This window comes from Bos mutus, chromosome X, assembly GCF_027580195.1.
Source record: "Bos mutus isolate GX-2022 chromosome X, NWIPB_WYAK_1.1, whole genome shotgun sequence".
NCBI lineage: Eukaryota > Metazoa > Chordata > Mammalia > Artiodactyla > Bovidae > Bos > Bos mutus.
The window spans coordinates 107990217-108013619 of record NC_091646.1 but is presented as its reverse complement, the minus strand read 5'-3'; the positions used below and the strand labels follow the sequence as shown (position 1 = coordinate 108013619).

Genomic DNA, 23403 nt, shown 5'->3' with positions numbered 1-23403 from the left:
AATCCTTTTAAACCCAGAGAACTCAATCACTCTGCATTACCACAGCATGTTAGGGGCCTTGACACACATTCCCAGATGCTTAGTGGAGAAGGGTTTTGAGTAGGGTCTAAAATTGTAGGATCTTGGGCTTGTCCAAGAAGAGGGCATGCCTGTTAATGCAAAGTTGGGGAAACAGGGGCAGGAAAGAAGCTGGAAGAACCCAGAAAGGGCCCTGGAGTGGTGCGGGAAGAGCTGATATGAAAGAGCTGATATGACATGCTTACCCTGTGTCTAAGCCCCCCTCATGTGGCTTCATTACCTCCATCCCTGCAGGAGACAGAGGTGACCCAGGCCCCTTTGGGATACCCAGTCATCGACCTCCAATGCTGAACCTCCGCTTCAAAGGAGACAAAGGTTCTCAGGGCTCACCTGGAGCCATTGGATTTCCTGGACCCAGAGGTACCGGGGCAGGGAATGGGAAGGAGAAATACCCAAGACAGTTTTCATGACCAAACTGGACTTCTTTACTGGAAAAAAGTCCCCACAGTAGAAGGACCCTCAGAGCAGCAGTGTGGGTGGCAGTGGCTGGTGGGGAGGAGCACGGAGGCCACCTTTCCTGGGCCCGAGGAGTATCTGGACTGTGAGACTGCCGGTTTGCACTGTCCCTGTGGAACTCAGTTTTTGAACCACAGGTGGCTGTGCCCCTGGAGGGGCCAGGCAGATAGTGGGGGGTGGGCACTGAGTGGCTTTCCCACTGAGGAAGCTGGGGTGGCCCTGGCTGGTGCCCCATAAAGCCAAAGGCACCTTCTGCTGCTGCTGCTGCTGCTAAGTTGCTTCAGTCATGTCCGACTCTGTGCGACCCCATAGACGGCAGCCTACCAGGCTTCTCCATCCATGGGATTCTCCAGGCAAGAACACTGGAGTGGGTTGCCATTTCCTTCTCCAATGCATGAAAGTGGAAAGTGAAAGTGAAGTCGCTTAGTCATGTCTGACTCTTAGCGACCCCATGGACTGCAGCCCACCAGGCTCCTCCATCCATGGGATTTTCTGGGCAACAGTACTGGAGTGGGGTGCCATTGCCTTCTCCTGCACCTCCTCCTACCCCAAGCTAACTGTCCCCAAACTTTCCTTTTGCCTGCCTGTGACCCAGGGCACCTGCTGCTTGGGGAACAGATTTTCTTTTGCCCAGAGTGTTTCCCCAAGACTTTTGCTTCTTTCCCAGGTGACAAAGGAGAGGCTGGCCACCCCGGGCCACCAGGCTTGCCTGGAGCTCCTGGCTTCCCCAGCCTCATCAAGGGACTTAGTGGGAGACCGGGCCCCCCTGGCTCCACAGGACTACGGGGCTTACCTGGCCTGAAGGGGTACCCTGGAATTGCAGGTTTCCAAGGAATTCCAGGAGAAAGTGTAAGTGGGCCCAGATCTTTGTCTCCCCACCAGGGAATGGCCTTGATAGCAGGGGGATGGGCCCCTATTGCCCACCTTCCTGATCTCAGCCCACTTCCCATGCCCTCCCTGAGCTAACCCCAACAAGGCACCTCCTTGAGTTGGCCAGGTCTTCTCACTTGTTCCCGAACATCCCCTCTTCCGGGCCTTTGTTCACACTATCTCCCTCACAAGGCAGAGCATCCTCCTTGCAATTGCTGACAACCTGCTGGTCCTTCAGGCCCCAGCCCAGGTACCCGCCCCTCCAGGAGTCCCTGAGTTCCCACCCTGTTGACATCCTACATCTCACACTGCTTCCACTGATCCTGGTTGGTTCTGCCTGGGTCTGATTTCCTCAATGAGATTGTTAGGACTTGAGAGCAAGCCTTGCTTGCTTTTTTGTCTGCATCCCACTGCCAGCATCCCATGTTGAATTTGGCACATCAGAAGAATTCAGTACAGACTATTTGATGTTTTGATTTCAGAAAGATCTTTGTTGCCTCTAGGCAACAACTGGCAAAGAATCAAAGTCAGTTTTTTTTTTTTTTCTGGATTTTTTAAAAGCAGGGTGGTAGGGTAGTTAGCAATGAGACAGGCATAGGCTTGATTCTCCGCTCCATCACTCATTAGCTCTGTGATTTGGGGCATATCACTCCACTTGCTGGAGCCTTGCTTTTCTCATCTGTTCAAAATGGGAATAGTATTCAAACCTTATTCAGCCCATAGTGAAGGTTAAGGGAGCAGGTATGTATAAAGCAGGTAGCATTGTATTTGGTACATGACAGACTCTGAATAAATAGTAGCAATAATAGTACTGAAGGGACTAAATAAATTGGATCACAGGACACCTGTGTTCCCTGCAGGCACAGTCCTTGACCTTTAAAAGTATCAGTCCAACTGATAGAAAACACACACACATACACACACACCTGAAAAAAAGGCAAAAGAAACAATTCTCAACCTGCTACTTACACACTAGGAAGGATGCAGTCAAAGTGGGAAGGCATTCTGGGAGGGGTCCCAGCATAAGCAGGGGCTCTGAATGAGTAGATATGGCGATGCACAGAAAACCCCAGGTGAATGGGGGGTGTCATGGTTATGGTCCAGGGAGCTAAGTGACCCAAATCAGACTGCCACCCAAGGTCCTGGGTAGCATGTGTCCTTACTGGGTACATCTCAAACCCAAACCATACCAGATGCCAGGGGAGGAACTGGGCCAATTGCAGCCAACATGCCTGCTTCTCAGACTCAATATGTTGGACATTAGCCAGTGAGGACAGTTTTTCTTGTGAAAATTATGGGATTAGACCAAATTCAGACTCCAGTACCTGCCTGCATACAGCCCGCTACCTAGTGGCAGAAAGACTCCACATTCCTTGGAGAACCTGTGGCAGAGGCCTAGCTCCACGTGGGAAGGCCACACTTGTTCTCGTCCATCATGGCTTTGGCATGGGTGGTGATAGCCAAATGTATGCAGAGTGAATCAAGTTCCTGGACTGTCTGTTAGGTTCTGTATTTTCTAAGAGATTTGCTAGAACATCTACACCTTGATTTCCCATGATACCAATTGTGTTAGGCACTGGGAAGTTATGAATGACAAGACCAGGGTTAATCTGCGGATCAAACTCTTCCCCAATTTTTACCATAAATTACCATAAATATGCATTTCTCCCCTTGCATATCAATTTCCCCTCTGCAGGATGCCCCCCTCCTCTCCACCCCAGCCACAGAGTATGCAATGGACAGGTCTCAAGCAATGGCTCAGTGAAGGGAGGGGGAAGAGATGATGGGAGGTCCTGAGTGCTAAGCAGAAATACTGATTTCTGTATTGCTTTGAAGGGTTCACAGGGTCTCAGTGGAATTCCCGGGCTACCAGGAGCATCTGGTCTCCCAGGTTTAAAAGGTAAGGAGCTTACTTCACTCTGTATACCTGGCTCTAGGTTCATCTACCTCATTACAACTAACTCAAATTCATTCCTTTTGATGGCTGAGTAATATTCCATTGTATATATGTACCACATCTTCTTTATCCATTTATCTGTCAATGAATATCTATGTTCCTTCCACATCCTGACTATTGTAAATAGTGCTGCAATGAACATGGGGGTATATGTGTCTTTTTTAATTATGCTTTTCTCAGGGTATATGCCCAATATATCAATGCATATATATGGAATCTAGGAAGATGGTATTGATTAACATATTTGCAGGGCGGGAATAGAGACACAGACATAGAGAATGGACTTGTGGAGATAGCAGGGGAAGGAGAGGGTGGGACGAACTGAGAGAGTAGCAATGAAATATATACATTCAGTTCAGTTCAGTTCAGTTCAGTTGCTCAGTTGTGTCCAACTCTGCAACCCCATGAATCGCAGCACGCCAAGCCTCCCTGTCCATCACCAACTCCTGGAGTTTACCCATACTCATGTCCATCGAGTCAGTGATGCCATCCAGCCATCTCATCCTCTGCCGTCATCAGGGTCTTTTCTAATGAGTCAACTCTTCGCATGAGGTGGCCAAAGTACTGGAGTTTCAGCTTCAGCATCAGTCCCTCCAATGAACACCCAGGACTGATCTCCTTTAGAATGGACTGGTTGGATCTCCTTGCAGTCCAAGGGACTCTCAAGAGTCTTCTCCAACACCACAGTTCAAAAGCATCAATTCTTTGGTGCTCAGCTTTCTTCACAGTCCAACTCTCACATCCATACATGACCACTGGAAAAACCATAGCCTTGACTAGATGGACCTCTGTTGGCAAAGTAATGTTTCTGCTTTTTAATATGCTATCTAGGTTGGTCATAACTTTCCTTCCAAGGAGTAAGCGTGTTTTGATTTCATGGCTGCAGTCACCATCTGCAGTGGTTTTGGAGCCCAAAGAAATAAAGTCTGACACTGTTTCCCCATTTATTTCCCATGAAGTGATGGGACCAGATGCCATGATCTTAGTTTTCTGAATGTTGAGCTTTAAGCCAACTTTTTCACTCTCCTCTTTCACCTTCATCAAGAGGCTCTTTAGTTCCTCTTCACTTTCTGCCATAAGGGTAGTATCATCTGCATCTCTGAGGTTATTGATATTTCTCCCGGCAATCTTGATTTCAGCTTGTGCTTCTTCCAGCCCAGCATTTCTCATAATGTACTCTGCATATAAGTTAAATAAGCAGGGTGACAATATACAGCCTTGACGTACTCCTTTTCCTATTTGGAACCAGTCTGTTGTTCCATGTCCAGTTCTAACTGTTGCTTCCTGACCTGCATATAGGTTTCTCAAGAGGCAGGTCAGGTATTCCCACCTCTTTCAGAATTTTCCACAGTTTATTGTGATCCATACAGTCAAAGGCTTTGACATAGTCAATAAAGCAGAAATAGATGTTTTTCTGGAACTCTCTTGCTTTTTCGATGATCCAGCGGGTGTTGGCAATTTGATCTCTGGTTCCTCTGCCTTTTCTAAAACCAGCTTGAACATCTGGAAGTTCATGGTTCATGTATTGCTGAAGCCTGGCTTGTACATTACCATATGTAAAATAGCTAGCTAGTGGGAAGTTGCTGTATAACACAGGGAGCTCAACCCCGTGCTCTGTGACAACCTAGATGGGTGGGATGAGGAGGTGGGTGGGAGGGAGGTTCAAGAGGGAGGGGATATATGTTATACTTATGATTGATTCACATTATTGTATGGCAGAAACCAACACAACATTGTAAAGCAATTTATCCTCCAAAAAAAATAATTAAAAAAATTCTTTTGTTAAAGAAAGATAAGGAACATTTCCCCTTTTACTGTGTTTTTCCAGAGCAAAGGTGGATTTCTAACAGGCCCAGGGTTCTCCCTGGGGGAGACTGTGTGTTTACAAGAAAATGAACCAATTTGCACTTCTGCTTTGGCCAAACCCCCTTTGCAATCTTTGTTAGTCAAAAGTAGGCGAATAGCAGTGGTTTGACCCACCTGCCTTCCAGATTCAGCAGCAGAGGACACCCTCAGCTCTAGACAGTCTCCTCTTCTGGTGATATTTTAGGGCTCCTCCTATCATCTTCTCTGCCCATACCAAGCCTAGTAATGTGTTTCCCAGTGGAGATATGCTGCATGTAGCAGCATTTCTTACCAATAGCCTGGTAGCATCCCAGCCCTGCATTGCAGCATAAAAGCATAACATTTTACCCAATGGGTAATTGTGTCAAGGAGTTTCCCTGGCCGTGATTTTTCCTTCAAAAGATCTTTTTGCTATACCCCAATATAAAAACTTTTTTTCTTATTTGCTGCAAATTGAGCTATACCTTCTCCTGATGAATTAAACAGTATCTTGATATCCCCAGGAGATCAAGGCCAGACACTTGGAATTTCTGGTAGCCCAGGACCCAAGGGACAACCTGGGGAGTCTGGTTTCAAAGGTAAGGCTGCTGTACTTTTGTCTCCTACATTTCACAGACTCCTTAAAACTGAGCATTGGAAGGAATTTTGGAGGCCAAACCTAAGTTCTGCAACTTCTGTCCAGTGCAGAAAAATTCCTACCTGACATATATCCACTCAGAGGCAGTCAACATTTTCCCCAAGCAAACCAGCCTACTTTTTCTTCAAGACTCACAGACTTACAGGATAGTCTAAGACCTTTAAGATAATGGTGTCCACTCCCTTAATTTATAGTTATCCAAACTACTTCTGGAACCTTTCCACTCATCACTCCTACTTCTGGGAACACTCAGAACAAGTTTACTTACTTTTTCAGTTGGGCATGTGTGCATGCTAAGTCGCTTCAGTCATGTCCAACTCTGTGTGACCCCATGGATTGTAGCCCACCAGGCTCCTCTGTCAATGGGATTCTCCAGGCAAGAATTCTAGAGTAGGTTGCCATGCCCTTTCAGTTGGGTGGCACCTTTCAAGTATGAAGACAGCTGCCACAATACCTTTCAGAGTTTCTTCATTGGATCCAGCTGCCATGGTGGCTCAAAATGGCTTCACCTTCCTGCCCCTACCCCCACCTCCTGTGGAGGAACATACTCCCTGAACTATACCCTGATCACTCAGCACTTTTCTTGATTTTGTAGGTGTGAAAGGAAAAGACGGACCAGTTGGTGATGTGGGTTTCCCAGGAAACAAAGGTGAAGATGGGAAAGTTGGTATTTCTGGAGATGTTGGCCTTCCTGGCTCCCTAGGTACCATGACACACGACAACTTTATTCTGAAAAATTTCAGATCAGCGTCAAGACTCCTTCTGATTTCTGCCTTTTTTTCATTCTTAGGACTCCCCGGAGTTGCAGGCATGAGAGGAAATCCAGGGCTTCCAGGTTCTCCAGGCCACCCAGGGGCAACTGGGCCCCTGGGTCCCCCTGGCCTAATAGGAACCAAAGGTATGTGTATTAGGGCGTGGCAGTGGGGAAAAGGGTCCTTTCCTCAAAAAAGGGTAGTAACTACTTTCTATTAGGAGACCCTAGCTGGGGTTAAGCCATATCCAGGGGAGTCATTGACTGAGCTGCATGAGAGGTAATGGGAAAGGAGGAAGAAAGGAGGACGGGCATGAGTGGAAGCAGGAAAACATGGGGTCCATGGAGAGCAGAGTTAGGAAGGAAGATCACCGCCCTGGCATAGGTAGCCTTTCCCTGACTGAGATCGGGCAGCAAGTCTCTGGGAGCTGGCAACTCAAGGTCTTGGCATTGCCACTCTGAGTTCTTCTTGAAGTTACCTAATTATCTACCATCCTGGAGGAGGGCATGGCAACCCACTCCAGTATTCTTGCCTAGAGAATCCCATGGACAGAGGAGCCTGGCGGGCTACAGTCCATAGGGTCGCAAAGAGTCGGACATGACTAAAGTGACTTAGCACAGGACAGCACTGCTCTTAAAGCTATGTGTACATGCATGTTCAGTCGCTCAGTCAAGTCTGACTCTTTGCAACCCCTTAGACTGTAGCCCACCAGGCTCCTCTGTCCATGGGATTCTCCAGACAAGAATACTGGAGTGGGTTGCAGTGCCCTCCTTCAGAGGATCTTTCCAACCCAGGGATCAAACCCTTATCTCACGTCTCCTGAATCAGCAGGCAGGTTCTTTGCCATTAGCGCCACCTGGGAGCTGGTCTCTAATGAGAGGCAGAAACACTTAGGGTGGAAGGTAGAGACTAAGGGTGGTCCAGTCTCCCTTAGGGCATTAATTAATGCTTCAAGAATGCTCAGGACCTTTGAAATGAGGACTTTGCAGTGCCCTCGGGGGCAGGACCTTTTGCTGACCCTTCATGATTCAGAGTTGCTGGAATCATTTCTGATCTTCTCTCCCCTCAGGTTTCCCTGGACTTCCAGGTTTACATGGACTGAATGGGCTTCCAGGAACCAAGGGGACTCATGGAACTCCAGGTAAGCAAGACCCTGGAAGGCAAGGAGGAGAACACCAACTCTTCCAAAAGCCTGATGGGGCTGATCTTGAGTTCTAGGCCACAATGTATCCCATATCCTTAGACTCCTAGATGTCCTTAGTATGAGTGAGTGGAAGTCGCTCAGTCGTGTCTGACTCTTTGCGACCCCATGGACTTATACAGTCCATGGAATTCTCCAGGCCAGAATACTGAAGTGGGTAGCCTTTCCCTTCTCCAGAGGATCTTCCCAACCCAGGGATCGAACCCAGGTCTCCCACATTGCAGGTGGAGTCTTTACCAGCTGAGCCACAAGGGAAGCCCAAAACAGTGGTTAGAGGTGGCTAGATTAGAGTTTTATATAAATTTGGTTAACATTTATTGAGCATTAGGCTAAATATTATACCTGAATTACCTTATTTACTGGAGTGGGTAGCCTTTCCCTTCTCCAGGGGATCTTCCCAACCCAAGGATTGAACCCAGGTCCTCCACATTGCAGGCAGATTCTTACCAGCTGAGCCACAAGGGAAGCCCAAGAATACTGGAGTGGGTAGCCTATCCCTTCTCCAGCAGTTGAACCAGGGTCTCCTGCATTGCAGGAGATTCTTTACCAACTGAGCTATCAGGGAAGCCCTTTAGATGTCCTTGCCAGCCCCCAGTTGGGGATGCCTTGATGTGTGTGTGTGGGGGGGGGAGGGGTAGAAAGTTGAATGGAGTTTGTCCTTCTACCTGCATCAGCTCTCCTCCCTATCATTTCAGCCCTCAGCCTCTGGTGTCTGTGAGGCAGACTCCCTGCAAGTGAGCTGGGCACAAGGGCCTCAGCCCCACTGAGTTGTGTCCCCACATCTCTCTGCATCTCCTCCTAGGACCTAGTATAACCGGTGTGCCTGGGCCAGCTGGCTTGCCTGGTCCCAAAGGGGAAAAAGGTTCTCCAGGAATTGGCATCGGAGCCCCAGGAAAGCCAGGTATAAGAGGACCCAAAGGTAGTCAAGGTAAGTAAGCCCAAGTTACGCTTGGCTGGGCAGCCAGGGTTGGGGTTCCTTGGGGTCATGTGGCTCCCAGGGATGAGTTGTGCATGTCTTTACATCTCTGGGGATTTCAGAACCCAACTACTGACAAAAAGAGGGTAGGCTCCACCTCAGGCTTTCCCAGGAAGGGGTGTCAGAGAGCAGTTCAATGAGTCCTCTCTAGCCTCCAGCTTCCCTCCAGCTCTCCCTTATTAACCACAGGGCCTCTCTTTCTCACTTTGTCAGAGTCTAGTTTTAATGGTCCTGAGGGACTGGGCTTGTCCACTTAGCGAGAGGTTTTCCAGAAATCTCTTGGTGTCCAGGGCAGTTGGCAGTCATGGGGCCCTGAGAAGACAGTTGTGGCTGCTGGAAGGAAGCCAAGACTAAGAGGATAAATATCTCCCTAGGATAGGCACACAGCAAGCAGTTAATTAGGATTTACTGGGTTTACTAGAAATAGATTTCACCTTAATCTCAGCCCCTGACTCATCACATAGTCTGAAGTCCCTTTCTGAGTCTCCCTTCCCCTACTTCTCGGGCTTCCCTGATGGCTCAAACAGTAAAGAATCTGCCTCCAATGAAGGAGACCTGGGATCAATCCCTGGGTCAGGAAGATCCCCTGGAGATGGGCATAGCTACCCACTCCAGTATTCTTGCCTGGAGAATTCCATGGACAGAGGAGCCTGGTGGGCTACAGTCCATGGGTCACAGAGAATCAGACACAACCGACTGACTTTCACTTTCACTTTTTTCACTTCCCCCACCTCTCAAATAATAAGAATGAATTCTGATTCTTTAACTCTCCTTAGAAATGTTGTAGAGATGCATATACCTCCCACTCAGTGTAGAACAAGACATTCATTTCATGCATCACCATAGCTGAGAGCAGGGGCTCTGAAGTCGGACTACTGGATTCAAATCCCAGCTCTCCTTCTCACTAGCTACATGACCTTGAACAAGGAGGTTACTCACCCCTCCATCCCAAAGGAACCCATAGGTTTCCTTTTCTATAAAATGTGAATAAGAGAATCTACCCTATATATTTGGTGAAACATCAATGAGGAGTGAGGTAATACATATGGAAGCACCTAGCACAGTGCATGGCAGCTTCCCTGGTGGCTCAGGTGGTAAAGAATCTGCCTGCAATGCAGGAATCCTGGGTCTGATCCCTGGGTCGAGAAGAGCCTCTGGAGAAGGAAATGGCAACCCACTTCAGTATTCTTGCCTGGGAAATCCCATGACAGAGGAGCCTGGCAGGCTTCAGTCCATGGGGTCACAAAAGAGTCAGACATGACTGAGCGACTAAGCACCTTGCACCTTAGCATGGCACGTAGTAGTTGGTCAAGAAACATTGGCCATTCTACTATCACATGTTACCTGGGGAAATCATGTATGCAAAATGTTCTGTTCCTCATAGTTCTGGGGCCTGATGTCCAGCACATCACTTTATGCATTTATGTGCATGTTTGTATAATCTGCGTAGGTTTTCCAGGAACTATATTCATGCATTAATTCATTTCCAGCTGCATTTTATGTTGGGGCATCTGCTGTCTCTGTGTTTACTCTTTCCTTTGTCTGGACCAACCTGTACTTTTCTGAAAGCCAGCAGTTTCTCCAGAAGTGAGGGCTTAGGAAGGGAAGCTTTATGGCTTCTTTGGCAGGAGATAGAGAAAGGTCTGGGTCCTGGGTGGAAGCACAGGCATGCCTTTTCTGTTTTTAAATCTTGACTATGAATTCCTGGTCATTACATTATTCATTGCCTTTGGCTATCTGAGGTAATAAAACCACAAATACAAATGCAGCAAACAGCACAAGTCAAGATGGATACATTTCAGGTGCATAATGTTGAAGGGGGAGAAAGGGGAAGTTGAAGAGGAATATGTTTAGTGTGATTCCAACCAATATGTTGTTTAGGGATGCAAATATGCATGGATATTCAAACTGTGATGAAAAGGGAATGATGAACACAAACCTCAGGACTGGTTGCCTCTGGGAGGGAGGGAAGATGGTGAAATCTGTAAAGGGTCTGAAAAGAACAACCTAGAGGGATGCGATGGGGTGGGAGGCAGGTTCAAGAGGGAGGGGACTTATGTACACCTATGGCTGCTTCACGATGATGTATGGCAGATGCCAACACAACATTGAAAGCAATTACACTCCAATTAAAAATAAATAAACTTAAAACAAAAAAGCCAGGAAAGAAAAAGAAATTCAAAGGTATTGCTATCTTCTTTTCCTTAAATTGGGTGGTTGGAACACAGATGTTCATTCTATCTAGATGATTGTTTACATATGGTTTATAAATATTCTTCTCTTCTTCTCAATATCTAATTAAAAGAATTTGTTTTAAAACATACATATCAAATATCATATCCCCCAACAGTAACTGAATCTCTAATTTGATTATAGAAATCAATGTATAACAAAGGTTTACCCCTTAGGAAATTTCCTAGGAGCAAACCCTGTCCCTACAAAACATTTATCTAAATAACATTAAATTATGCCATTGATTTCCATATTTGCAGTATATACTGAGAGGCCACATTAGTATATTTTGGGGTTTTTTTTTAGGGCTGTGATGATGGAATAAGTTGGGAAAATATGCCATCTTGCATTTCCATCATGTGATCACTGAAAATACCTCATTCTTAAAGAAACACTTGAGCTTTTTTTTTTTAACTATGTGAGGTCAGTAGTACCTTTATTTCAGGTTTAATAATATATTAGTGTAATTTTAAAATCAAGAAACAGTTCGAAAAGAGGAGTTGGCTGCAAAAATTGCCATGGAAACAAACTTCATAATCTGTGCCTAGCCCACACTTACTCTACTATATGTGGTGTCTTGTTTACTTGTTTTGCATAATTTCAGCCCATATATATGTATAGATATATGAAGATATATCTTCAGGACAAAAATACAGTATGTCTTTCTTTTCAGATTTTTACCTTTATGAAAATAAAAACTACTTCAAAGACTCATCAAGACATAACTAAAAGTAGTACCATGTGGTTTTGTGACTAGTTTTGCTTTTTGATTTTACTTTGTTTCTTTTCCAGACTTCTAATAGTTGGAGACTTATTGATATTTATTTTTTCCTCATTTATGTTTCATCAGTATTCAATTAATCAATGAGCTATTAATGATGCCCAAATTAACCAATCTGCCATCTTCCCTTACAAGTTTTCATGGATTTTCTATTTCTTAGCAAAATATGAGAAAGTCTACATTAATATTTTCAGCTTTTTGGTCAGAACAATCAAATGCAACATTAATATTTTGGTATTTTCTTGTCACAAACAAGAATCTCAACCAGCAAAACAGTTTATCAATCAATTTGAATTAATTCCTCTTCATTTAAATACCTTCTAGAATATACCAAAGTAATAAATACACTCCTTCCATGTTACAAGAATAAAATAGATTTCTGCATTTGTATATGTGGCTTTGATATGTTTTCCCAGCAAGATTATCATCTATGTTTTTGATGTATGCATATTACATACATCTTCTATAATCTGTTGAAATTTTTTTGGTTTTGAACCTAATAGAAATCATCCCACAAACAGAAATTTGAGCAAATATTATGTACGTAGGCCAGTAAGTGGCTATTTTCCTTGGCCAAACGGAGAAGGGATTTAGGCAATTAAGAAAGCATTTAGCTAATATCATGAATCACCTATAACACTGGTTTCCAGCTTGCCTGGAAGACCCAGAAATTAGCCAGATAAGACACCAGGGGTCTCAGCACCCTTCCCACCTCCATTCTGCTGGAGCAGGTGAGGTTCTCTTCTGACTGGTTAGGGGCTACACCCTACCTCCGTCTATAACCTTCTCTGGTCAGCAGCAGACAAGACTGGCTAACTGAATGAAACATTATACAATAGGGACAGTAGGTGTAAAAACACCTCAGGGAACTTCAGTTCCAAGTGCTACAGTTATACCTTCTTTTCTTCCTGATTTTGGGGAAATCTGTTTACCATATTTCTATTACCAGAGAGGTTGGAGAGCTAGAACTTTCTGAGGCTCTATTCATCCCAATTCAATGCCAGTGGGGCCTCTCTGAGCTCCTGTCAGCTGTTTGGGGCCACTGGCTGCCAAGGGAGGAGCAAGGGACAAGAGCCCTCTCTGCTGGCCTAGGCTGCTCTGGCTGCTACCTAATGGCTTCCATTTTCTCTGAGAGAGCCTGGCCCTCTCTTAGGTACACAAAGCCCCTGCAGCCCCTTTTATTTATTCTTTGCAGGTTTTCCAGGTCTCCAGGGCGCCGCTGGTCTCCCCGGTGCACTGGGCCTCTCCTTGCCTTCAGTCATAGAAGGACAGCCTGGTGACCCTGGGCGACCAGGCCTAGATGGAGAACGAGGTAAAGCCAGGAAGCCCAAAAAAGGCTGGCATTGCCTTGTCTACAGTCCAGCCTCACACCCCTCCCGCTGCAGGGACACAGGGGACCAGAATGGGCTACATTTTGCTAAAAGGGTTTGGGAAGGTCTGGTCACTGGGGCCCCACAGAAGGCGAGGGAACATTATTTGCCTTGGGAATGGGCTTTGGCTTCCTATCAATGTCAAGGCCTTCCACAGCGGCCGTTTCCTCTGTCCCCTGCCCTCATCCCTCTTCCTATCTTATTCCTAGGCCGCCCAGGCCCTCCTGGGCCCCCAGGCCCCCCTGGGCCTGCCTCAGATCAAGGCGACCCTGGAGACCCTGGCTTCCCTGGAATTCCTGGCCCTCAAGGGCCCAAAGGAGACCAAGGAATTCCAGGTTTCTCTGGCCTCCCTGGAGAGCTAGGATTGAAAGGTATGACTGCATGGCTGGCAACTGGGCCCTTTCCCACTCCACAGTTGGAGATGGCCCCTTCCTGCCACCCTGTGAACAGAGACCGGCTGATGATGCTCTTCCGGCCTTTGTCTCTGCTTAATCTCAAGCCCCCTTCCCCCACCAGCACCACCGTGCCAGGCCCTGACTTGCTTTCCTTTGGGCTTTGCCAGGCATGAGAGGTGAGCCTGGCTTCATGGGGACTCCAGGCAAGGTTGGACCACCTGGAGACCCAGGACTTCCCGGGATGAAGGGGAAGGCGGGGCCAAGAGGTGAGTTGAGAGCATGTTCCTGAGTTCGAGGGAGGGCTTGGAGTGAGATTCTTTCAGGAGTCATTTATCACCGTGCCAGAAACGGAGTTTGTCCACCTCGGGAATACCTCTGCCACCATCAGCTCCCAGGACTGAAGGCCACTGCTGCCTTGCAACCATGAATCCTACCACTGATCTCCCCTCTCTGCATCATTTCTGCATTAGTGCGTACTGGGCTGGCACTCAGTTACCACTTATCCATTTGCTGAATCCAGAAATGAAGCCTGTCTTTTACACCACTCCCCTCAATCACACACATCCAATCCTATTAGCAACTCCTGGGGGCTGTGTTTCCAGAATGGGCCTTGCATCCACTCCCCTCTCATCACCTCCACCAATACCTCTCAGATCCAAGCCACCAACATTTCTCATGTGAATCACTGTGGTGACCTGCTGACTGGTCTCCCTGCTTTCATTATGCACCTCCCCCAACAATCGTTTCTCCAGACTGTGGTAGGAGAGGTCTTATAAAAGCAGAAATCATCCATTGGTATCCCATGGCATCCCTCATCACCAGCTTTTACCCTTTGCTGCTCACTGTGCTTTTCTCACACTGGCCTCTTTCTGTTATCCAAAAACATCACACCCTGGCTGGCCACAGGGCCTTTGCACATGCTAGTTCTACTTCCTGGAATACTACCTCCAGCCCCTTCTAATGCTTTAATAATCTCAGCTTAGGTGTCACTGATTGTAAAAGGCCACTTATCACTAAAGCAGGTTCTCTCGGAGAAGGCAATGGCACCCCACTCCAGTACTCTTGCCTGGAAAATCCCATGGACAGAGGAGCCTCGTAGGCTGCAGTCCATGAGGTCGCTAAGAGTCGGACACGACTAAGCAACTTCACTTTCACTTTTCACTTTCATGCATTGGAGAAGGAAATGGCAACGCACTCCAGTGTTCTTGCCTGGAGAATCCCAGGGACGGGGGAGCCTGGTGGGCTGCCATCTATGGGGTTGCACAGAGTCGGACACGACTGAAGTGACTTAGCAGCAGCAGGTTCTCTACCCTGTAGCCCTCTCTGCTCCATCCCACAGTCACTGCACTCTCCATTTCCTTTGTAGCACTTTTCACAATTTGCAGTAAGGTTAATGGTTTTTGTCAGGTTATGCATATTTCATCTTTATCAACAGACCATTGTCTCATAAAGGTCTTACTCACTGCTCTATCCCCTCATCTACCAGGGACTAGAACTCAGTAGGCACTCAAGCAAATTGACTTATTTGGCTTCTATCAATAAGCCAGCTGGTTGAGTTTGAGGTCCTAGGCTGTGATGCCAACTGAACCTCCAGGGGCCTTCCCTAGCCACCTCCTCTGCCTCTGCCTGACATTTCCGTTTCTTCCACCCTCCCACAGGCTTATCCGGCCCTCGAGGTGCTCCTGGACACACACCCATTGCAGAAGCCATCCAGGCTCCCCCTGGACCCATGGGTCTTCCAGGCATTGATGGAATCCCTGGCCTCATGGGAGACCCTGGGGTCCAAGGACCTGTGGGCCTACAAGGTGAGTAGGGTGCCAGGGAAAGGGAACTTAGTTGGGAGCTGAGATGGCTTTGATTGGGATGCTGAAGCAACTGGCTAGGAACCCCGCAGCTTCAAGGGGGTAGCTTCATCAAGCATTTCCTTGGTTTCCTCACAAAGCTCCCAATCTTCTTGCCAGGAAGGAGGGCCCCCAGGGCCAGCAATTGTACTTGGCTTCAGAGAACGCGGGCAGAGCACAATAGCTAATCCAGACAGCTTGTCCCTCACTAATGTGCTGCTGCAGAAAGGAGGGAGTATGGTGGGCAATAAAAAGAAAGGGAGAAAACCCAGGGTTGGGGGACAGAAAATCCAGCTTCTAATTCCAGTTTTGCCTCAACTGGAGTAAGCTAACAGTCTCTCTAGGCCTCAGTGTCCTCATTTCTGACTCGGGACCCCAGCATTTGCCCTGTGTCCTTCCCAGAGTTGCTGGGAGGATGAGAGGAAGTGAGGACAGGTGTGTGAAGGGGCTCAGAAGGGCTAAGTTCAGAGTGGGGTCCCAGGGCCGAGCTACCCAGACGTGAACTAAGGACTAGCCTGGGAGGCTCAGCCCTGTCCTCAGCCTGCACTCCCAGGTGATGGCCAAATCTGCCCTCTTCTGGTGAGTCCTGGGCATGACACACAAGTCCCCTTTCTCCAGGGAAGACCTGGAGAAGTCCCTCTTCCTCCACATTGAGTACCTCACTGTGGGCCTTCTCTCCTTGCAGGATCTAAAGGTTTACCTGGCATCCCTGGCAAAGATGGCGCCAGTGGACTCCCTGGCCCACCTGGGGCTCTTGGTGATCCTGGTCTCCCTGGACTACAAGGCCCTCCAGGATTTGAAGGTCTGGCAATGTCAGCACTAGCAGGCAGAGGGCTTCTATAAGGGTTTGAGGCTTGGTAGTGAGTCAAAATCTCAAATCTTGGAATTAGGAAATCTGGCAGTAAAGCTTGACACTACTAGGAGGCTGGAAAACTGGGCTCTCATCCATTCACGCCGACTCCATTCTGAGCTGTGACGGATCAGAGCCCTACATTCCAGAAGGTGAAAAACTGTTCCAAATAGTTCTCTGGGTTCTCTTCCAGCTCTTAAGAGCTATGACTCCCCTGCCCTGCACCAACCCCCTTCTACCAAGGGATTCTGATGTGGACAGAAGGGGGGTTGGTTCCAGGGAGAAGAAAAACTGAGGTAAGATATAGCTGTTCTGCTACTTACCTCCTTTTATATCAAAAATGGCAAATCAACATTCCTGAGGCTCACAGGAAAAGTGCCATGATTGTTAGCTATGCCTGACAGGAAAGGAGGGTGTGATTTTGCCTCGCTAACCCCAGCTCTGCCTTTGCTGCCTCTGATTCAGTGAGTCCTCAGTTATCTCCTATGAAAGCCTGCAACGCCAGCCTGAGAAGTAGCCCTCTCTGCTCATCCCATCCCAGAGAACCCAAGGTTGGGTGACTGTGGAAGAAAAACTGGGTCGTGTGCTTTTCAAAATGAGGACTCTCTAGCCAGATACATCTGAGTTGGCATTCTAGTTCTACCACTTACTAGCTGTAGGTGGTGAGAGTCAGTTTCATTATCCACAAATTGGAGAGATGAGGTTGTAAGGATTGAGTGAGCTAATGCTTGTACATAATGGCCCCTGCTCAACGCTTGCCACCAAGTGAGTACCTGCTGTTATTATTGGCTGTACCTGGCTCACCCCTTTTCTGCTCTCTCCATCTCAGGAGCTCCAGGGAAGCCGGGCCCCTTCGGGAGGGCTGGAGTGCCTGGACAGAGCCTGAGAGTGGGCTACACCTTGGTGAAGCACAGCCAGTCAGAACAGGTGCCCCTGTGCCCCAGCGGGATGAGCCAGCTCTGGGTGGGTTACAGCCTGCTGTTCGTGGAGGGGCAAGAGAAAGCCCACAACCAGGACCTGGGTAGGTACCAGCTCCCACAACCACCCCTGGCCATCTGTCCCCACAAGTACCACTCCTTGTTCCTCCCGACCATTGGTGGGCCCATGTTGGATAGTGGGTTATAAGTACCAGGTCTAGAGTCATTCATGCAGATCTGGGTTCAAACCCTGGCTCTGCCACTTACTCTGGACATGTTATTCAACCTATTTTACCTTCTGCCTCCTTCTCAATGGAACAAGGCTAATTCTAGTACCTGTCTCATAGGTTGGAGTGAGGATTACAAAAATCACCCATGTAAAATGCTTAGAACAGTGTTTTACATATATTTGTTGTTGTTGAGTTGCTAAGTCGTCTGACTCTTTGTGACCCCATAGACTGCAGCACACCAGGCTCCTCTGTCCTACACTATCTCCCAGAGTTTGTGCAAATTCATGTCCATGAGTCAGTTATGCCATCTAACTATCTCATCCTCTGTCACCCCTTCTCCTTTTGCTTCAGTCTTTCTCAGCATCAGGGTCTTTTCCAATGAGTCAGCTCTTTGCATCAGATGGCCAAAGTATTGGAGCTTCAGCATCAGTCCTTCCAATGAATATTTAGGGTTGATTTCCTTTAGGATTGACTGGTTTGATCTGCTTGCAGACCAAAGGAGTCTCAAGAATCTTCTCCAGCACCACAATTCAAAAGCATTAACCATCCATTAAACATTAATGATTAGTGCTAAGGTGCTTAGTCACTCATTTGTATCTGACTCTTTGTGACCCCAAGGATTGTAGCCCATCAGTTTCTTCCATCCATGGGATTTCCAGACAAGAATACTGGAGTGGGTTGCCATTCCCTTCTCCAGGATGTTTCAGACCCAGGTATTAAACCCAGGTCTCTTGCCTTGAAGGCAGATTCTTTACCATCTGAGCCACCAGGAAAGCAATTAGTAGTAGTAATAATAATATGATCTGTGAGTAACAATGATTATCCAAGAATTAACTGAATTGTCTTCAGGTGTGCTGAGTGTGAAATGTAGACTCACTCTATTAAATGTTGGTTTTACAAAATGGGTTGATTTAGGGAGTCTTCATTCAGTTTCTAAAAAGATTCTTTTCATTATCCAATTTCTCTGGTACACAGAAAGTAAGATTTGATCAGCAGACATCAGGGTGTAGTCCAGGACCGGAAGGAGAGGCAACCATGCTCTGGAACAAGCAGTTGGATATGAATCCAAACCACAATCTAGTCCAGTCATAGTGGCTCCGAGGACAATCCCAGCCTGGTCCCTCAGCCAGACCTTACCTGCTCCTGCCTATCTTCTCTCCTTCCAGGGTTTGCTGGCTCCTGCCTGCCCCGCTTCAGCACCATGCCATTCATCTACTGCAACATCAATGAAGTGTGCCACTATGCCCGACGGAATGATAAGTCCTACTGGCTCTCCACCACCGCCCCCATCCCTATGATGCCGGTCGGCCAGACACAGATCCCCCAGTACATCAGCCGCTGCTCTGTGTGTGAGGCGCCCTCGCAAGCCATTGCTGTGCACAGCCAGGACATCACCATCCCACAGTGCCCCCTGGGCTGGCGCAGTCTGTGGATTGGGTACTCCTTCCTCATGGTGAGGCCCCACACTGCCCCTTCCCCCAGGGTAAAGGCCGAGGGTAGGGAGTGCTTGGAGGGAAATCCTGAAATCGAGTGCTGAGGGAGCTGGGTGACACGAGGGCCAGAACTTTAGGCCAAATATGAGGCCCATCTGTACTCAACAGGTGACACGCCCCCTCAAGGGCGTGGTACAGATTGCAAGTAAGAGTTCCAATAAAGGTGACTTCAGAGTAGGAGCTGTTAACAGATCCATGAGGGGATGGGCCCATGGTCTAACCCCCTGGTAGACTATTCCATGCTCTCTCCCTTCTCTGGAAAACACCATCATGGGCTTGGAGCAAAGGGTTCTGAGAACTGCATTCTGAATCCCACTGAATTTTCTTTAATTCAGCCTTTCTCAGATTTCTTCATCAGTGGAAATCTGCCAGGGGCACTAGCACACTTGGGGGACTTGGCGGGCATCAGCAGTCTGAGAGAAGCTGTCTAGCATGTAGCCACAGCCCAGGAACTGTGGGCTAGGAGGGCACTCGGGAGCTCGGAGGGGGCACTCCTGGCCCTGAGGCGGTGACAAGGATCCAAAACACAGTGTTTGGTTTATTGACCTGACATGGGGGCTGAACCAAGGGACCGGAGCTCAGGGCTGGAGAAGCAGAGCCTGTTGCCTCCCAGGTGACCAGCTCACGGCCACCCTCTGTCCGTTTCAGCACACAGCCGCCGGTGCAGAGGGCGGGGGCCAGTCCCTGGTCTCTCCTGGATCCTGCCTAGAGGATTTCCGGGCTACTCCTTTCATCGAATGCAGTGGTGCCCGGGGCACCTGCCACTACTTTGCCAACAAATATAGTTTCTGGCTGACAACAGTGGAAGAGAGGCAGCAGTTTGGGGAGGAGCCTGTATCTGAGACGCTGAAAGCTGGACAGCTCCACACCCGAGTCAGCCGCTGCCAGGTGTGTATGAAAAGCGTGTAGGGTGGCACCTGCCACTCTGCCCCATGCCCTCCCCTCCTGCACACAACGGTCACCTCACAAACCCGAATGGTCTGAAGAAGGAAGGCCTAAGCCCTTTTGCCCATCTGTCAAGCTGCACCTTGGAGTCTCGTTTGGGCTGGACTACTGGACCTTGGTCACCCCCACCCTCAGGCCCCCTGGGTGAGCCCACCCTGCTGAGGTCTGCTATCCCATTTCAGTCAACCTGGTGCTACAATTCGGTCTGGATGTTTGCGTGATTCTTCATGGCTACCTCAGAAAGACCGCTAGGCCACCACTTTCTTAGAATGCTCGCTTTCCTCACCATCTTGATCAGAAAGCTCTTCATGATAGCTAAGGAGTCATTCCTCTATGTCCAGCAGTCACCACACATTATTTGGCTTAAACTAGAACCCAGTGTTTCCACACACAAAAAAATTTTCTCTGGTTCAACATTATGGATGGATGGAGCCTGCACAGGGCAAACTCTCAATCTTCACGGAGACCGAATGAGGTGCTAGCCAGTAACCTGGGGTGAGCTTTGACTCCTTCGACAGTAAGCACGACTGTGCTGGAAGGCCAGCTGCCAAGAGGGGCTCATCAACTTCATATGGTCGTAGACAAATCAATTCCTCCTTGTCAGCTCCCTCCCCAGCCACAGGCAGCAGACTTGGCCTGATGTAGAGTAGAGCAGAGGATGTACCAAATGGGGTCAGACCCATAAAGGGAAATGCGAACTGCCACCCTTTCTCCTGGGCTGGGGGTAGAGAGGAGGATGGGTAAGGAGGTGTGAATTTTGCTTTTGACTCCAGGAACAAAAAGGTAAATCCCTTGTCCCAATTTCTCAGAAGCCCTTGTTTATTCCAAATGCCATCCAGATGTGTGCAATGTGGCAAATCAACACTGCAGTGCTGGTTGCTTTGCATTTTGAGGCTGTGAGAGACTTGCCATTAAAATTTCCATCCAATTGCTCTTTCATAGGTAGCCTGTTAAACCATTTTGATGTTTTTTTAAGCCTCATAAAAATCTAGCACACTGCTCTCTTTAACAGTTAGCAGACCCAAAGCAAGCCTGGACAGATTATAAACTATATCGTATTCTGTTTAGGGGGATTATTTTAACCATTTCCTTTAATTATCAGTTTCCCAGAACACTTAGCTATGTTGACATGAGGCAATTCCTTCCAGGTGATTCTGTTTCCTTAAATATTATATAAACTGTGCCAACACACACAAAGCATAATCAGTATAATCCAACCTATTGTTACCTTCACTTCTTGAGTAATAAGCATGGTGTCAGCTTTGTACATTGCAAATAAAAGGAATTCAATGTGAACATTTGACTCTTTGACATTCTTTGATGAAAATTTTTCTAAAGCCCATGTCACTGAAATTCCTAAGTCCCCCTCAGAGCCTTGGGGGTTCTTGTTACTGCAAGTTGAGCTTTACAACATAACAGTGAGGCACAGAAAAATACAATGAAAGTCAAGGGCTGAAAATGTCTTCCAATAGGCAACAAATCTACAAGTTTCAAGATAAGCTTACTACTGTTTTTAGCCCCATCACATGCTTGAGTTCAAGAAAGGGCTTTCCATACTTCTGGGTTCTCAGGATCATTTGTAGATTAATCAAAAGCAGAGAAATTTTAAAGTCATTAAAATCAAATCTAAGATATATGTGCATGTATTCATATATGCATAAAATATAGCCTCTGGAAGGATAAACAAGAAATTAATAACATTGGGAGGGTTCAAGGAACAGAACTGACTTGTGGGAGGGAGAGACATTTCACTGAATACCATTTTGCATCTTTCAAATTCTGAATTCACTGGAATATACTACCTACTGGGTAAAATAAAAATATGGAATCTAAGGAAATGAGTATTCAAATATTCTTAACTGTACCAAAAAAAAAAAAAAAAAACCCATCTTAGATTGGTTTATTTCCTTTATTTGATAGTTTTCATACTGCAGTTGCTGGCCTTCCTGGGGCCTGCTGGGCACTTTGTTGAGCATGGAGGTGAAATGCATACAGGTTGAAAAAGACAACAAGTGGAAAATGGGAAAATATCACTGGGATGTGAGGTACATCCACACAGGAGGATGGTTAGCAAAACCAATTTGATGAATATGTGCTTTAAAACTTAGTATGTTGCTAGTCTTGAAATTAAGGGCTTCCCAGGTGGCTCAGTGGTAAAGAATCGTCCTGCCAGTGCAGGAGACGTGGGTTTGATCTCTGCATTGCAAAGATCACCTGGAGGAGGAGGAAATGACAACCTACTCCAGTATTCTTGCCTGGGAAATCCCACAAACAGAGGATTTCAGTCCTCTGGCAGGCTACAGTCCATGAGGTCGCATAGAGTGGGACACGACTTAGCAACTGCACAATAACAACAGTCCCCAAATAGTATTTGATACACAGATTAAATGTCACCACATGAATAATTATCTTTCCAATTATGATTATAAAGCAAAAGGGAGTCAAATTCAACCACAATTTTTAATTTCCCAAACAAAAATCAATAATTTAAGTCAGTGATTAGCAAACTACAGCCTGGGGCTAAATCCAGCCCTTCCCCTTTTTTTTGGTAAATAAAGTTCTATTGCATTACAGCCAGGCTCTTGTGCGTGCACACTGTCTAGGGCTGTTTAGGTGCTTCACCAGCAGAGATGAGTAGCTGTGACAGATGCTACATGGCCTTCAGAGCCTAAAATATTTCTTCTCTGGCCCTTGACAGAAAAAGTTTGCAGACCCCTGAATTAAGTGATAAATGATTTAAGGACAGGGTGACATCTGACAAAAGTATCAGTTAAGATGGGGACAATGACCCATTCAATAGTAAGCTTCTCTCAAATAGGAAGATCAATAAATATGCATTTGATGTAATGTCTTTGACATACTTTTTGAGATCAATTATGATTATTTAAATACATATTCAAATACTTTAACGAGAACATTTTGTTCTTGTTACAATTGTTCTGTTACAATGATTAACACTTTATTATTAGAGCAAGGGAACAGATTGCTTCTTAGTATTTAGCCCAAAGAAGTCAAACCTGAAAGGGTAAAGAAGCACAAGGTAACCATCTCTCATCTGCTGGTGCTGAAAGCAAGGTGGGAGTTGCTGGCTGTCCTCCATACATCCACCTCCTCATTCCAGCAGCTGAAGATTTGCTGTGGCCATGTAAGAAGCTGGGAAGCAAGAGCTGGCTCCTAATCTTTCTGCTCCTAGATTCCATGATTGTTTTAGTTCCTTCTGGGGAAAGGGTATATTGTTCATTCTCTCTCTCTTTTTTTTTGTTGAGAAATGGTGATTGGCTCAGTCATGATTCCTATCAAGTTTGTATGCTGTTGGCATATTAGGCACTTGCTGACTAAAAAAGTTTTACGTGATGAGTTCATGTTCTTCTGGTGCCAGATGGAAGACAGATCTCCAAGATGAGCTCCCACTATCCTATATGCTCAGAATCTCGAAATCTTCCTCCAGGTCAAATTCCTCTAGTTGTTCAGTAGAGTCAATGAACTCTATCAGAATACAGAAATGAAGGGGAAAAAAGCTTGAAAACCTTTGGTTCAACAGGTCGGTGCGTTACTCGGTAGTTAAGACCATACATTT

The 23403-nt window shown here is 47.0% G+C and overlaps 2 protein-coding genes across 4 annotated transcripts in view; one reads left to right on the top strand and one right to left on the bottom strand.

Moving 5' to 3' along the window:
* COL4A6 (collagen type IV alpha 6 chain) overlaps positions 1 to 20492 on the top strand; it is a 336867-nt gene extending 316375 nt beyond the window's left edge. For both annotated transcript variants that reach the window (XM_070366116.1, XM_014483351.2), the window contains 16 exons: positions 313 to 438; positions 1202 to 1383; positions 3241 to 3304; positions 5710 to 5784; positions 6439 to 6546; positions 6634 to 6741; positions 7665 to 7736; positions 8599 to 8724; positions 12981 to 13097; positions 13365 to 13526; positions 13718 to 13816; positions 15209 to 15355; positions 16077 to 16193; positions 17071 to 17262; positions 18555 to 18841; positions 19530 to 20492. In XM_070366116.1, the coding sequence (XP_070222217.1) occupies positions 313 to 438; positions 1202 to 1383; positions 3241 to 3304; positions 5710 to 5784; positions 6439 to 6546; positions 6634 to 6741; positions 7665 to 7736; positions 8599 to 8724; positions 12981 to 13097; positions 13365 to 13526; positions 13718 to 13816; positions 15209 to 15355; positions 16077 to 16193; positions 17071 to 17262; positions 18555 to 18841; positions 19530 to 19790 (2243 nt within the window). In that variant the 3' untranslated portion in view covers positions 19791 to 20492. The remainder of the gene's footprint in view (positions 1 to 312; positions 439 to 1201; positions 1384 to 3240; positions 3305 to 5709; positions 5785 to 6438; positions 6547 to 6633; positions 6742 to 7664; positions 7737 to 8598; positions 8725 to 12980; positions 13098 to 13364; positions 13527 to 13717; positions 13817 to 15208; positions 15356 to 16076; positions 16194 to 17070; positions 17263 to 18554; positions 18842 to 19529) is intronic.
* ATG4A (autophagy related 4A cysteine peptidase) overlaps positions 20492 to 23403 on the bottom strand; it is an 80204-nt gene continuing 77292 nt past the window's right edge. For both annotated transcript variants that reach the window (XM_070366117.1, XM_005910840.2), the window contains one exon: positions 20492 to 23312. In XM_070366117.1, coding sequence (XP_070222218.1) covers positions 23242 to 23312 — 71 coding nt within the window. In that variant the 3' untranslated portion in view covers positions 20492 to 23241. The remainder of the gene's footprint in view (positions 23313 to 23403) is intronic.